The sequence below is a fragment of the Zootoca vivipara genome, chromosome 16, assembly GCF_965207765.1.
Source record: "Zootoca vivipara chromosome 16, rZooViv2.hap1.1, whole genome shotgun sequence".
Taxonomy (NCBI): Eukaryota; Metazoa; Chordata; class Lepidosauria; order Squamata; family Lacertidae; genus Zootoca; species Zootoca vivipara.
In genome coordinates this window covers 40,599,782-40,613,159 of record NC_142599.1, presented here as the reverse complement: position 1 = coordinate 40,613,159, position 13,378 = coordinate 40,599,782, and the positions used below count along the sequence as shown (strand labels likewise).

At 47.5% G+C, this 13,378-nt stretch overlaps 2 protein-coding genes across 2 annotated transcripts in view; both read left to right on the top strand.

Moving 5' to 3' along the window:
- Positions 1-10,095: 10,095 nt before the first annotated feature.
- LOC148683219 (uncharacterized) overlaps positions 10,096-13,378 on the top strand; it is a 104,609-nt gene continuing 101,326 nt past the window's right edge. The window contains 3 exon segments of the mRNA XM_060269682.2: positions 10,096-10,649; positions 12,349-12,693; positions 12,808-13,110. The gene's annotated coding sequence lies outside the window, so the exon portion shown is untranslated.
- LOC118078661 (SLAM family member 8-like) lies at positions 12,570-13,157 on the top strand. Its single transcript, XM_088659935.1, has 2 exons — positions 12,570-12,693; positions 12,808-13,157. The coding sequence occupies exons 1-2, from the start codon at positions 12,570-12,572 to the stop codon at positions 13,155-13,157; spliced, it is 474 nt and encodes a 157-aa protein (XP_088516061.1).

Below are 13,378 nucleotides of genomic sequence, written 5' to 3'. Positions count from 1 at the left end.
TGGATTGTGAACCCCTTGCATTCCACCCTCATCCATGCAGTCTTCTCCTCCAACTCCTGCTGCTTCCCTTTGCTTTCTTCTCCCTAAGCCAGAGATCCCCTATGCTTTAGAAATCTGAGTAGGGGAGCTGCATTGATTGCATGGGGCATGTGCAGATTTAGGGATGAGAAAGTCTGGGGCAGCAGGAGTGGAAGGAGAAGGATTAGAAGATGCATGAGGGGTTCGTAATCCACACGGAGCCAAGGTATGGATGGGCCCTGAGAGATGGGTGTTGAGGTCGTTGACTGTTTCCTGTGGCCATAAGTCCACCCTTGTCTTTCTCCTCCCACTTCTGAGATACAGAAGATATTAGCCGTTGTTCTAGGTGTGTTATAAATATCAGCCTGTGAGAACAAACTCTCTTCCTGCAGTTTAAATGTCAGAGAGCCTAGGTGCAAAACAGCAGGCCAGCAAATACTGGTGAAGGTTGCATCTATTTCTGGAGTTTATCTGACCACATCTTCTCGCCTCTGACACGTCTCTTGTGCTGTGTGGGTGCAGTTTGGTTGTGGTGCACCTTCTGGGATGTCCACTTCAGTCATTATTCGGGGGGGGGGGATGGGACTGAACTGATTTCCCCCCTTCCCTCCCTTCCTGACCATGTTTGGTTATACTCAGACATCATTTTATACATTTCCCTAATGAGGAGGCATACTGAGACTTATTCATCAGGGTCTATTACTGTTCTCCTTTTTTAGAGGTTCTCCCTTTTTAAAAAAAATGAAGAAGAAATATGGTTTTGCTAGATGCATTTTCTTATACATATTTCCATATACAGTGTTTCTCCTAAAATAAGATGGTCCTCAAAAATAAGCCATGTCAGGCTTTTCATTAGTAGAATAAATATAAGACATCCCCCGAAAATAAGCCGGGGGTGGGAGCCGCTTCGGGGAGCGCAGCACAACGCGAAGAGCCTGGTGAGAGGCAGCTGCGGCTGCAGGTGAAGCCCAGGATCTGCGTGGGCAACTGGGGACGAGCGCCCTGAGCGCTGCGGCGGTAGCGAAGAGGCGCCCGATCAGCTGAGAAGCGGGCTGATTGGGCACCTCTTCACTACCGCCGCAGCGCTCAGGGCGTTCACCCCCAGTCGCCCACGCAGATCCCGGGCTTCACCTGCAGCCGCAGCTGCCTCTCACCAGGCTCTTCACGCTGCGCTGTGCTCCCCGAAGCGGCTCCCATGCAGCCGCCTTTTGCCACGGGGACTGTTGAGCCGCTTGGACTTGGATCGGATTTCACAGCGTGAGTAGGCGCCGGGCGGGGCATGAGTGTAGCTTTCGCGCATTTTCCAGCCCAAGTGCCGGCGGGGATCATTAGCTGCGAATGGACAATCACTGCCTGCCTCCTGGCGCCCTATCAGTCAGCCCCGTGTGCTGCGTGCGAGAGCTGAGGGCTGTTGCCTGCCGGCGGCGCGAGACCTTAGGGGAAAAGAACAGACAGCTCGGCTTGCTGTGCACAAAGTGAGGGCGGCGGGTGGGAAGGGGAGAGATGTGTGGGGAGAACCCTTTCGCTGTTTGGAGCAAGAGGGGATGTATGGAGGTGTACTGCGGAAGAGGCAGCTGCTGTCGCCGCCTTTCCATACTCCTTTCTGTGCAAAGGGAGAGCGGGTTTCTTACAGCCGCCGCGTTTCTTTGGGCATTGCTTACGAGCGCCGAGAAAGAGCCCTGTGTCATCCTCAGCAGAGCAGAACAGACAGTGCTGGCTAAGAGAAAAATGACTCGCGGTGCCCTTGTTGCGCCCAAAGTTATTGCTCTTGTGAGCCACGAACGTGTCTGGTGCCGGAGCGGTATAAATAGCTGGAGTGGGAGAGGGAGAGGGCAGTGCGGACCCCTCTGGAGTGAGGAGGATGGCGCTGGGTGGGGGGCAGCAGAGAGAGGAGGCTCAACCTCGAAAAGGTAGCCCAGAGGAGGAGGAGGAAGTGGGGCGGGGGAGAAAGTTCTGGACGCCGAGCGCGCTTTCCTGACTGCAGTGAAGCCTGCTTTGATTGTCATCGTGAGTTTGGCAAAGCCGAGCTGCTGCCCCGCTGGGCTCCTCGCACTGCGCCGCTGCCGCCTGCTGAAGTTTCCTGGTCCACAGAGGGGTGGGGTGGCGAGCAGGGAGACCTGGCTTAAAATGGGGGGTGCTCTGGTGCTCTTGTGCGTGCGTGCGCGCGAGGGAGAAGTCCCCTTTTCCTTACCCAGATGCAGCAGCAGGAGGTTACCCCCGCGAGGTGGGCAGTCTGTGCTCTGTACACACACACCCCGTTTCGCCTCGCTCCGTCTCTCCCCCCTCCGCAAAGACAGCAAAAAAAAAAAGACATCCCCTGAAAATAAGCCGTGGTGTGTTTTTTGGGAGGAAAAATAAATATAAGGTCTTCTTTTACAAGGTCTTCATTTCAGCCACAAACCTTTAAAAATCCTCAATGAATATAGCAGCTCTGAGAGCAAAAACTCAGGGTGACAAAAGGAAGAAAAACTGGCACATCTTCAGTAGATCAAATGGAAGCTGTGACGAATTTGAAACTGTTCTGTTATATTTTTCTTTCACAACCGACCTATCAAAGGGTTAACACAGACTCCTGGTTAACTGACAGCAACATTCCATGGGAGGCGTGGCCTGCTGAGGGTTGAAATAGAAAGGGCAACCGTTATGTCAGTTGAGAGGGATTTGAGGTGGGAGGTTGTGAGGAGGGTGGATTAGAGTAGATGTGGTATTCGTTAGGTTATCTGATATTTGCTTATTAGGAGCAATACCACTGAAACTAAGTTTGTACTAATAAAACCCGAAAGCAACCATCAAGAAATAATAGAATAAATGTGCATAGTTGAAGTGTTATACAAACCATCGCCTGTGATATTTTTTTTTCCAGCAAAGGTATCCTGAAACTCATTTGGTGGGAATACTCTTTTTAAAGACAAAACAGCCTTCAGGACTAGAAGGGTTAATTTGTGTCTGAGAGGGCACCAGGGGACAGGAAGGGGACAAGTTCTGGGTTGTGACAAAGTTACCTCAGGAAGGAGGAAAGCTTTTCAGTAGGGGAGTTTCTAGTGGAGTGAAGCCCTTATCTGTGTACACAAGGAACTGTCTCAGTTATAGCCCTGGGTTCATTAAGGTACCTGGCCACGTACGTACTGGAAATAATACTCTCAAATTATTCTAAAACCCCAAGAGTTATAGGGGGTGTTGTAAGACTAAAGGGAAGCGTGGAATGTTTTTATTTTACCTCATAAACCCCTGTTAGTACTTCTTTTAATTTGAGAGGTTTGAAGAAGTAAAGGCGAAAGACAAGAGGCCGATCGTCGCAGAGCCATCTCAACACAGGTAGCCAGTTGAGGTACTTTCAATTTGTTTCAGTTTTTCTTAACTTTTGTATGTTTCAAAGTAGCTTTGTAATTTTTTCTTGATTTTATTGTTTTCTCTTTTTGCAAACTTCTTTGAGGGTTTCCCCCCTCTAACAAGCAGCGTATAAATTTTATTTTATTTACGAAGTAAATAAAAAATAAATATATACATGCTGTGACCTTCTAAACTGCAGGATGGCTTCCAAACCCTTGAATTACTGTTTTACCTACCAACCTCTCAGATATAGAAAATGTAGCATCAGAGACGCTAGGCATGGCAATTTACAGTACTGGGCTGTTTTCATTCTAATGGTTTGCGACTATTTCCCTCCATTAATTTTCTCTCTTTTGCCCACCAGGCAGCTAAGTTGCAAAAATTCCCCTCAAAGGGCATTTCATCTCCCTCCCAGAGATCTTCATCAGCTTCAGTTCCTCTTCTTTCTTCCAAATACATTCACAGAGATGGTAATTGTGATCTGCACCAGAAGTCCCAGAAGAATGACGATAACTCTCCGGCTCTCCCAAGACAGGGGGACGTTTTTCCCCTATAGATAAAAGAGGAGGGAATGGAGGGGGAGGGACAGCCACCAGCAAAATCTGGAGAGCTCCCAATCTTGATGAATTCCCAATTGCAGCCAAAAAAGATAAGCTATGAACATTGGAGGCAGATGATGGAGAGTGTGGCATTGAGATGTTGGGGGACAGCCTGCCCTGTGCCCCCTCATGAAGCCTGCTGCCCACAGGAAACCACCTTCCCATCACAGGCCCCCCAAAATAAGTTTGAGCTGCCAGCCCAATGTGAGGGAGGGACAGGGCACCACCTTCTTGTCAGGCGGCAACATGTGGTGGTCCAGCCCTGGTGGGTTTTGGCCTCTAGCACCCTCCCTCCAGGGTCCTGAGATGAAGAATGTGCATTCCAGGTTGTGCTCATGGACCTAGCTAGGCTCTGATGCAGAAACATAGAATTGCAGAGTTGGAAGGGACCCTGAGGATCATCTAGTCCAACCCCCTCCAGTGCAGGAATACGCAGCTGTCCCATACCGGGGGGGGGGGGTCCAATCTGCAACCTTGCCATTATCAGCACCATGCTCTAACCAACTGAGCTATCCAGCTGATCTTACAACCTTCTGGATTCCAGTTGCTGGAAACCGCAGGAGATTGCTCTTGTGCTCAGATCCTGCTTGCTGGTTTCCTATAGGAACAGGATGCTGGATTAGATGGGCCATTGTCCTGATCCAACAGGCTCTTCTCGTGTTCCTATGCTCTTATCCTTTTATTGTCGAGCCCTAGTGGATTTTTAAAACTCACAGTCATGTGAATGTTCAGAGAGGGAGATCTGTTTTTATGCTGGGAGCACTTTGTGCTTGCTCTCCCCCCCCCTTGCCCATTACATACCCCAGAAAATATTTGATTCCATTAACTCAGTGTTCTTCTTTTTAAAACATCTTTGAATAATGTTCTAAGGCAACTCATGCTCAGTTTGGCAGGTGCTGAGCAAGTTGAAGGAGTTGCTCTGTTGATTGGCTGGATTGGTGACCAGGCAGGTGAAGTTGGGCTGTGATGAGTTGGGCAGCCAGGACAAGTGGAGATCGCTGTTGTTGTCAGAAAGATGGTACCAGCCCATGTCATCTTCTAAACCTGGGGAGGGGGGGGCATTCCCTCTTTTCCAGAAGATGTCAAATTCTCATTTTCCAGACACCACATACTGTAGGGTCATGTTGCAGCCCTCAGGAGTTTCAGACACATCTCGGGGTAGAATTGTTGACTCTGGAACTGGCTCTGTTGAAAATGGAGGAGGAATGCAGGTCATCTGTGCCCTCCACAAGTGTCAGGCCAGTAAAAATGCTCTCAAGGGGGAAAAGGCTAGATCCTATTTTATTCTCTGTTTCACAACTAGTAGACCCAAACAGTGAAAATTTTACTTACGATATACATAAAAGAGGGAGGTGTGTTCTTGAAACACTTTTGTAACAAATCTCACATGAACTTTATATGTTCCACTGTCCTCTGTCTCCAAAACTTTGATCTGCAGAGCAGTCTTGCTGGCTACTTTCAGCCTCTGCCCAAATCTGTCTGTCGGATTAGACCCCTCCAGTTTTTCATCCCTGAATTCAGTAAGCCAAAATGCCAAACCAGCTTTTGACTGGAAATCCCATTTGATTCTTTCCACGGCTTCTACTAAGGGAATGTTTATAGCAGGGGTCAGCAAGGTTTACCCCCTCCCCTGGGCTGGTTCACTCCAGCAGAGATCCCTCCATAGGTCGGATCATGCACGCACATGAGTGCGGCGACCGCGATTTCCTGTGTCTGTGCAGACACGATTTCCGGTGGCTGAACATGCACAGACATGATTTCTGGCACCACGGAAGCGAATCCCCGCTCGTGCTGGTTTAGTGCAGTGCATGGGGACTCACTGAGTGGGCAGCTCGGTTCGGGGGCAGCTCGTGGGCTGGTTAAATGACCCCCGTGAGCCGCTTGTGGCCCATGGGCCTTAGGTTGCCTAGCCCTGGTTTACAGCAAGCAGGACTGATCCTCTCAGGATCCCATCTACCTGATGCAAGTAAGGATTCTGCACTGCATTACTTGGAGAGCCTATTTATAAAAGAGAAAGGAGAGAGGGAAGATTTATGTCCCACTAAAAAATGGCAAAGGCACAATGTCCACGATGCTTGAAGCTTCCTCCTTGCAAAGGAGGTTGCAGGTTTTGCAAGGTTCCACCTGCATCCAGTCAATGCTTTTGCATTTGGCAAAATATCCACCATCCATTCAAATAGTCAATGCTGCTGGTAACCCTTACAATCTGGGATCCACATTTTGTCTACACCGGGGAGCATCACCCACACACTACAAAGGAATCAGTCTAGAGGACACATGGAAGGAGGACCCTGGGCTGGCTTCAGGTGTCCTGCCAGATTCCTTCCTTACCTGTGGTTTGGACAGTCAAAAGAGTTAGCCAAGTGCTTTTTGACTCCATCCTCCTTGCCACTGCCCTTTGTCAGATAAGATGGGCTTCAATTTGCAGGGCTCCACTTTGCTTGGTTCAGCCCCTCCTGCTTTGACCACAGCCCCCCAACCAAAACAGTTTCCTTTGTTTGGCCCACCAGCTTCACTCTTACATCTCACTTCCCTTCCAGGCCAGAGTGCCATAAAAAAATTTTTTTTACCTCCAACAGGCATTATTTTCTGCACCAGCCCCATGTCACTGAAGGTGGGTGTTCTGTTGAAAGCCCCAAGAAGCCAGGCCCACAGCCAGTCACTGTAGATTGGTCAGAATGAGATAGACCCCTAGGGTCTGACGTGGTATAAGGTAGCTTTCAAGTCTGTCAGCTCTGTCAGCATGGAAAACCCAGTCACAACATCCCTGCCAGGTGGGCCATCCAACCCCAACTTCAGAATGTCCTATGAAGAGTCCACCCCTTTGCAAGGCAAGCTGCGTATGTAGGAGGCCAAGGCATATTTTGCAGTAAAGGTAAAGGGACCCCTGACCATTAGGTCCAGTCGTGACTGACTCTGGGGTTGCGCGCTCATCTCGCATTATTGGCTGAGGGAGCCAGTGTACAGCTTCCGGGTCATGTGGCCAGCATGACTAAGTTGCTTCTGGCGAACCAGAGCAGTGCACGGAAACACTATTTACCTTCCCGCTGCAGCGGTACCTATTTATCTACTTGCACTTTGACGTGCTTTCGAACTGCTAGGTGGGCAGGAGCTGGGACCAAACATTGGGAACTCACCCCGTCACGGGGATTCAAACCGCCAACCTTCTGATCGGCAAGCCCTAGGCTCTGTGGTTTAACCCACAGCGCCACCTGCGTCCCATTATATTTTGCAGTACGCACACCCAAAATAATGGCAAGTTATCTCAGTTGGTTAGAACATGATGCTAACCATGCGTTTGATTCCCATATGGGCCTAGGACTGTAGCTCAGTAGCAGAGTATCTGTCTTGCAACCAGAAGGTCCTGGGTTCAATCTCCGGCTTCTTCAGGTAGGGTTGGGAGAGACTCCTGCCTAAAATCCCAGAGAGTTGCTGGTGGTCAGTGTTAGACATTACTAAGCTAGATGGACCAATACTGTAGTCTGATTTGGCATAAGGCAGCTTCTTGTTTTCCTAAGTTCCTAATTTTTTTGGTACCTATGATGTCATATCATCAACAACAACAACAACAACAATGATACATTTATTTATACCCTGCCCATCTGACTGGGTTTCTCCAGCCACTCTGGGCAGCTCCCAACAGAATATTAAAAGCATGATAAAACATCAAACATTAAAAAAATTCCCTAAACAGGGCTGCCTTCAGATGTCTTCTAAAAGTCAGGTAGTTTTTTATTTCCTTGACATCTGATGGGAGGGTGTTCCACAGGGCGAGCGCCACTACCAAGAAGGCCCTCTGCCTGGTTCCCTGTAACCTCACTTCTCGCAGTGAGGGAACCGCCAGAAGGCCCTCAGCACTGGACCTCAGTGTCTGGGCTGAATGATGGGGGTGGAGATGCTCCTTCAGGTCTACTGGGCCGAGAGCATCTAGGGCTTTCAAGGTCAGCACCAATACTTTGAATTGTGCTTGGAAACATACTAGAAACATCTCACATGTAGATGTGTGTTGCATAAGCAGGATAACTTTGATCAAAGGAAAGGATTGTTGGGCTTGAAGGGGAAAGTCTCCTGATCATAGAGATATAGGATATGGGGCAGCCCAAAATTATTTTGGGGTTCAGGCACGTATGAACATTCCTTTGGGTTCAGGGACTGGGAATTTTCCTGCTTCTTTTCTGTGAACTCCCCCCCCCCCCAAGCATCTGGCTTTTTGTTGCTGCTAAACCAACACCTCCACATCCTGCCCATGTGGACTGCACTCTCCTCCTCTAAGAAATTTAGTTTCACGGGTTCCGGTTTCCGCCTGCAGGAATGGCGGACCTGTTTTCCATCCCTCTGACCTTCGTAAGGAATTTGGCGGTTGCTAGGGGAGTAAATGGCAACCCCCTACCCTCTCCGGGGGTTACGGAGAGGGTCCGCTGGCCCGCGATGCCCCCAGACCCACTCCGACTGTTTATGGAGTGGGGGGAGCTTGGGCTGAAGCACTTACGAGGGCCAGGACTCCCGGACGCTAATCTGCATGGCGGGGATTTCCATGATTAAAGAAGATAATTAGGCTTAAATCTATGGACATACTTCAGAAGGAGGGGCAGAAGCGCTGTTTACTGCCGAGAAATCTATGCTGCTGAGGGTGAGGAGTTAAAGGCTGTATTTCATCTGGAAGAAGGATTGATGGGGACGGAGCGATAAGGGAAGCGAGTCTTTTTTATTTTTTTTCATATGAGTTACTTCGTACCTTCCCAGACGTGATGTCCTGGCTTGTTTGGAGTGAAAGAGAAGCAAAAGACTGTGTGAGTTGAACTTTATAAACTGTTGTTATTGAGCATATTTTTTGAAGATGAGGAGTTGCTGACGAGAAAAGCCCCCCTCTAGTTGGATGGGAGGAGTGCCTGGACGCGTTCGGAGGATTTATGAGTTGTGACGCACTTTGAATTGGAGCAGCGACCTGAAGCTAAGTTCAGCTATAGGGCAAGGAGATCCATTAATTTACCAAGAGTCTATGCATGGTGTGAGGTCTGGTTCTTCTGCCTGGAAAAGCTGTAAATTTTATAAAGATCGTTAATCTATGAGAGAAAACGAAAGTGATTTGAGTTTTTTTAAGATGGCGCTGCTTCGTGTTGAGAGTCGACGCAATAGGGACGCTCCAGACCAAGAAGATTTATGGGGAGGCTGGACCGATTAACTCACACAGGAGAAAGAACATTTGTGAAACTTTGTTTGACATTTATCTCAGCAGCTGGGAAATAATCGGTTGAAAGAGGAAAACATCTATGTGACTGTAAGGGAAAGATCTGGATTATTATGAACTCGGAGAGACGATTTGAACTTTAGAAAAAAGACGGCAGTGGACGGTTGCGAGGAATCCCCAATTTCTTGAAGCATGGGAACCCAAAAAAATTTTCTAGATGATTTGGCATAACATTCGGTTTGATTGATATATATGTGTATAATTTGAAATAATGAATGTGATATAATTGGTTTTAATTGGAAAAATTAATAAAAATATATTTAAAAAAAAGAAAAGAAATTTAGTTTCACTTTTGAGACAACTGGAAATGACAAAAGCCCTTCATTAACTTCTAGTCCTTGCCAACAAATCATGGCTCACTGCAGCAGAGACACAATTCTGGATTTTGCACATAGACAGAGGTGGAGCAAGGTGGGGGCAGCCGCCCTGGGTGCCATCCTGAGGGGGGGTGACATTTGTTGTGCCCGCGACTCCAAGCATACCCCGAGCCATCGGGGGAAGGGGGGCAGCTGCGCCACTTTGTTGGTGTCGCTGTGCTCCCAGCTGAAGGAGGCAGGCAGGCAGGCAAGCAGGCAAGAGGATGAACTATGCCACTTTTCTGGTGCCGCCGACAAAGCGGCACAGCTCCCCCCATTCCCCGGAAGGCTCGGGGTACGCTTGGGTTGTTGTTGTGGGGGGAACCGTTGCCCCGCAGGATAAAACAAGCACGCTCTGCACTCTGACAAAAGCAAACCATCTGCATGGCGCTGGGTTTACTTGTGAGCAAGGGCCTTTGCTTGCGGAATGAAACGTGGTCAGTTAGGACCTGTCTGCAAACCTGTCAATTGACCGCTGTTATTATGGTCAATTTAGGGCTGCCATATATGGAAGAGCCGCCTTTTCTTAACAGAAACCTTTGACAGGCACATAGGCAGGTGTATAACATACAAAGAAACACCCTGAGCTCGCACACTCTTTCTCGTCCTCCACTGATCCTTCTTGGTTTATATGGGGAGGAACAAAGAGCAGTGAAAGGAAGAGTCAGAAACAATGAAAGGAAAACTCAGTTTTGCTTGCATGAGAAGGGGAGGGAAAGCGAGCACAGACAGCCTTGCTGGTATAAAGAGGAGAGGAGGAAGGAGCCAACTATTGCGTTCGAAAGTTCACAGCTCTTGCAAATAAGACTCTGGACTCAGGCTATGCTTAAAGATGAATAAACAGGCTTATTTTACAGCATCTATCCTGGGAAGGAAAATGAAGCTATCTTCCTCACAGTGGTGAAACAGATGCCTCAATACTCACAGGCAGGACCTGAGCTCAACAGCAGCAAGTCTCCCCATCTGTGAGTCCCAGAAACGGACATTCTGGTGCGTGACTGCCACTCATGGCTCTCTGCACTTCCGGAGAGATACTACGATGGTGGATTTTTCTCCCAGAAGCACTCTTCTTCAGACTACTGCTGTGCTCTTCCTTGGGTAAGGACTTCAATGCTTTCTCCCTAAAGCAAGCAAGCAAGCAAGCAAGCAAACAAACAAACCCACCTAAATATCTGAGTTTCATTTGTTATGAAGAAGGAAATCAATGGCAATATTAGTTACTAGCACTCAGGGCATCCTCTCCCCAGCTGGAACCCTCCCAGAACATACTTGCTGGCTTCAATGGAAGCTCCAACAGAAGGCTTTTGAAATTTATTTGTGTGTGATATTTGTTACTGAGCTGAACTTGGGAGGGCAATCTGCATTTATAATGAAGGTGATCATCTGGTGATTCTGGTGAAGGTGATTCAAACTACAAGAAAGAAAATTCCACCTAAACATTAGGAAGAACTTCCTGACAGTAAGAGCTGTTCGGCAGTGGAATTTGCTGCCAAGGAGTGTGGTGGAGTCTCCTTCTTTGGAGGTCTTTAAGCAGAGGCTTGACAGCCATCTGTCAGGAATGCTTTGATGGTGTTTCCTGCTTGGCAGGGGGTTGGACTGGATGGCCCTTGTGGTCTCTTCCAACTCTATGATTCTATGATTCTATGATCTCCTCTGAAGGTGTGGAGTGAAATGGGATAAAAACACTGGACATGGTGATTGCAAGTCAACCTTGTCTCTAGGGCAGAAATGTTTTCCTGCAGGATTCTTTCCTATCATGTGTCAGTCATTAACCAATACAAAATACTGTAAATGTCAGTTAAGAGCAAACAGTGAATTAGAGGAGCCAACCAATGAGCAGAAAAAGGGGACTGGGGATCTTGGTGAAACAGAGTCAGTTTCTTCTCTGAACTCTGTGTTAACTTAGCTCAGTTGAACACAAAAATAGTGCATAAACATTGCTTCTTAGAATAATTTCTCACTGGGTTGGATCTTTTTGTGCTGAGTTTTTAACAGAAATTTTGTACAGCACTGGTTTTCTAAACTGCTTTGAGACTATCTTACAAGCAAGAAGTACATAAATCTTGTGAACTGAAATAAATGAAGTTTTGTTCCTTGGTTGGGGAAATTCTACTTCTTTTTCAGAATTTCCACCCCAAAATCAGTTCAATGGACAGCTTTGAAAAGGTTTAAGTGTTTAATCAATTGCTTTATTTACAGATGAAGTTCAGAACTCACATTATTTTATTTCTAAACTTTTTCTCTTTTTAAAAAATCTGCTGGGCCAATCTTTTGTCTGAGTGTTTCAGCATTCCAGTTCCTGGATACCAGATTGCTGGAGAACAAAGTGCACTTGATTATTGGAATTAAACTTTGGACTTATAACAATGTCCTTCTCTTCCAGTAAAGGGCCACGTTGTTGGGACAGCTAGGAGAAATTGTAAAATTTATTGGATTTAGGTTCAAATACCTGAGAGACTACTTCCTTCCCCATAGACCATCTCACCTGTTAAAACCAGCAGAAGGGGCACTCTTGGTAGTTTCACCTCCCTCATCTATTTGGGGGAGTGCCAGCCCAGGAGAAAACCTTCTTTGTGGCAGGCTGCTAAACTGTAGATGTCTCTCCCCACAGAAATGCACCTGGCACCTTAATTGTAGAGTTTCTAAAATATGCTGAAGATTCACACCTTTACCCACCCATTGACACCTGCAATATCATTTTTAGAACCCTCCCTATTACATTTTAATACTAGAAACAATACTGATACTATTTTCCCCTTTGTTTGTATCTCCTCCCCCACCACCCTCCCCTCACTAGAAACTTTAAGCCATGCAGTGGGGAATCCAACCCATCAGGTGAAGGGAATCCTGGGAGGATCAGTCTTGTTTCCTGCCAATGTATCTCTAGGAATAACAGTGGAGAAAACTGAATGGGACTTTCGTCCCCAAAGGCATGGCATAGACTATTGGCTGGGGGAATTCAGCCACGGTAAACTGGAGCACCCAAGTCCCACTGACCGGTTTGGACAACGGCTAGACATGGTGGACGAGACAACACTGAGGATCAAAGACCTGGAGTTGGATGATGGTGGAATCTACAATACTCGCATCTGGTTTACTAAATCACAGTATCAAGAACAGCGTTTCAGCCTCACTGTTTATGGTAAGTTTTTGCTTTCAGTGTTTGGCTCATGGAATAGGATCAGCACCATTTCCCTACAAAGGTACTGGAACAAGTGGGACACAACCTTATGCTGATTTCATTTGTGTTCAACAGAGCTGGTGCCAACACCACAGATACACCACCAAGTGAAATGCAAGACTCCACGTGGATGTAATGTGACCTTGCGATGCCACACACCTGGAAGGGAAGATCTCAAGGTCTCCTGGAAAACAGGGGTTCCTCACAGGGCCTTAGGAAAGAGTGTGAATCACTACCAGGTTTTTGACAATGGCAGGGAGCTCCGTGTCTTCTACTGGAACAGGTCTTTTGACTCCAAATTCACCTGCCTGGTCAGCAATCCTGTTGACCAAAAGAGAGCCTCCTTTGACTTGCTCAACATCTGCCAGAGTGAGGAAGGTGAGCAATGTATCCTTTCCTTCATTATCCAAAAGGGGTGCTTGTGATGGTGAATAGGCAGGATGGCCCTTAACATGAGGGATTTGAGGAGTTCTGTTTGTAGTCATAAATGCTGCTCTTCGCATGCTTCTCAGCAGAATTGGAGCATACACAGCACTCCTTGAAGACTGCCCTGATCCTGTGAATTGCTGCTGCTGCCCCCATCTCTTTCTATTCCAAGCACAAGAAAAAGATTCAGAGCAGACAAGTGTGTCTGACAGGCATTCAC

Coding starts and splice junctions, on each gene's coding strand:
- LOC118078661 (XM_088659935.1), top strand. CDS start 12,570: ATGGTGGACGAGACAACACTGAGGATCAAAGACCTGGAGTTGGATGAT. Junction 12,694..12,807: donor TTTCAGCCTCACTGTTTATG/GTAAGTTTTTGC, acceptor TGTGTTCAACAG/AGCTGGTGCCAACACCACAG.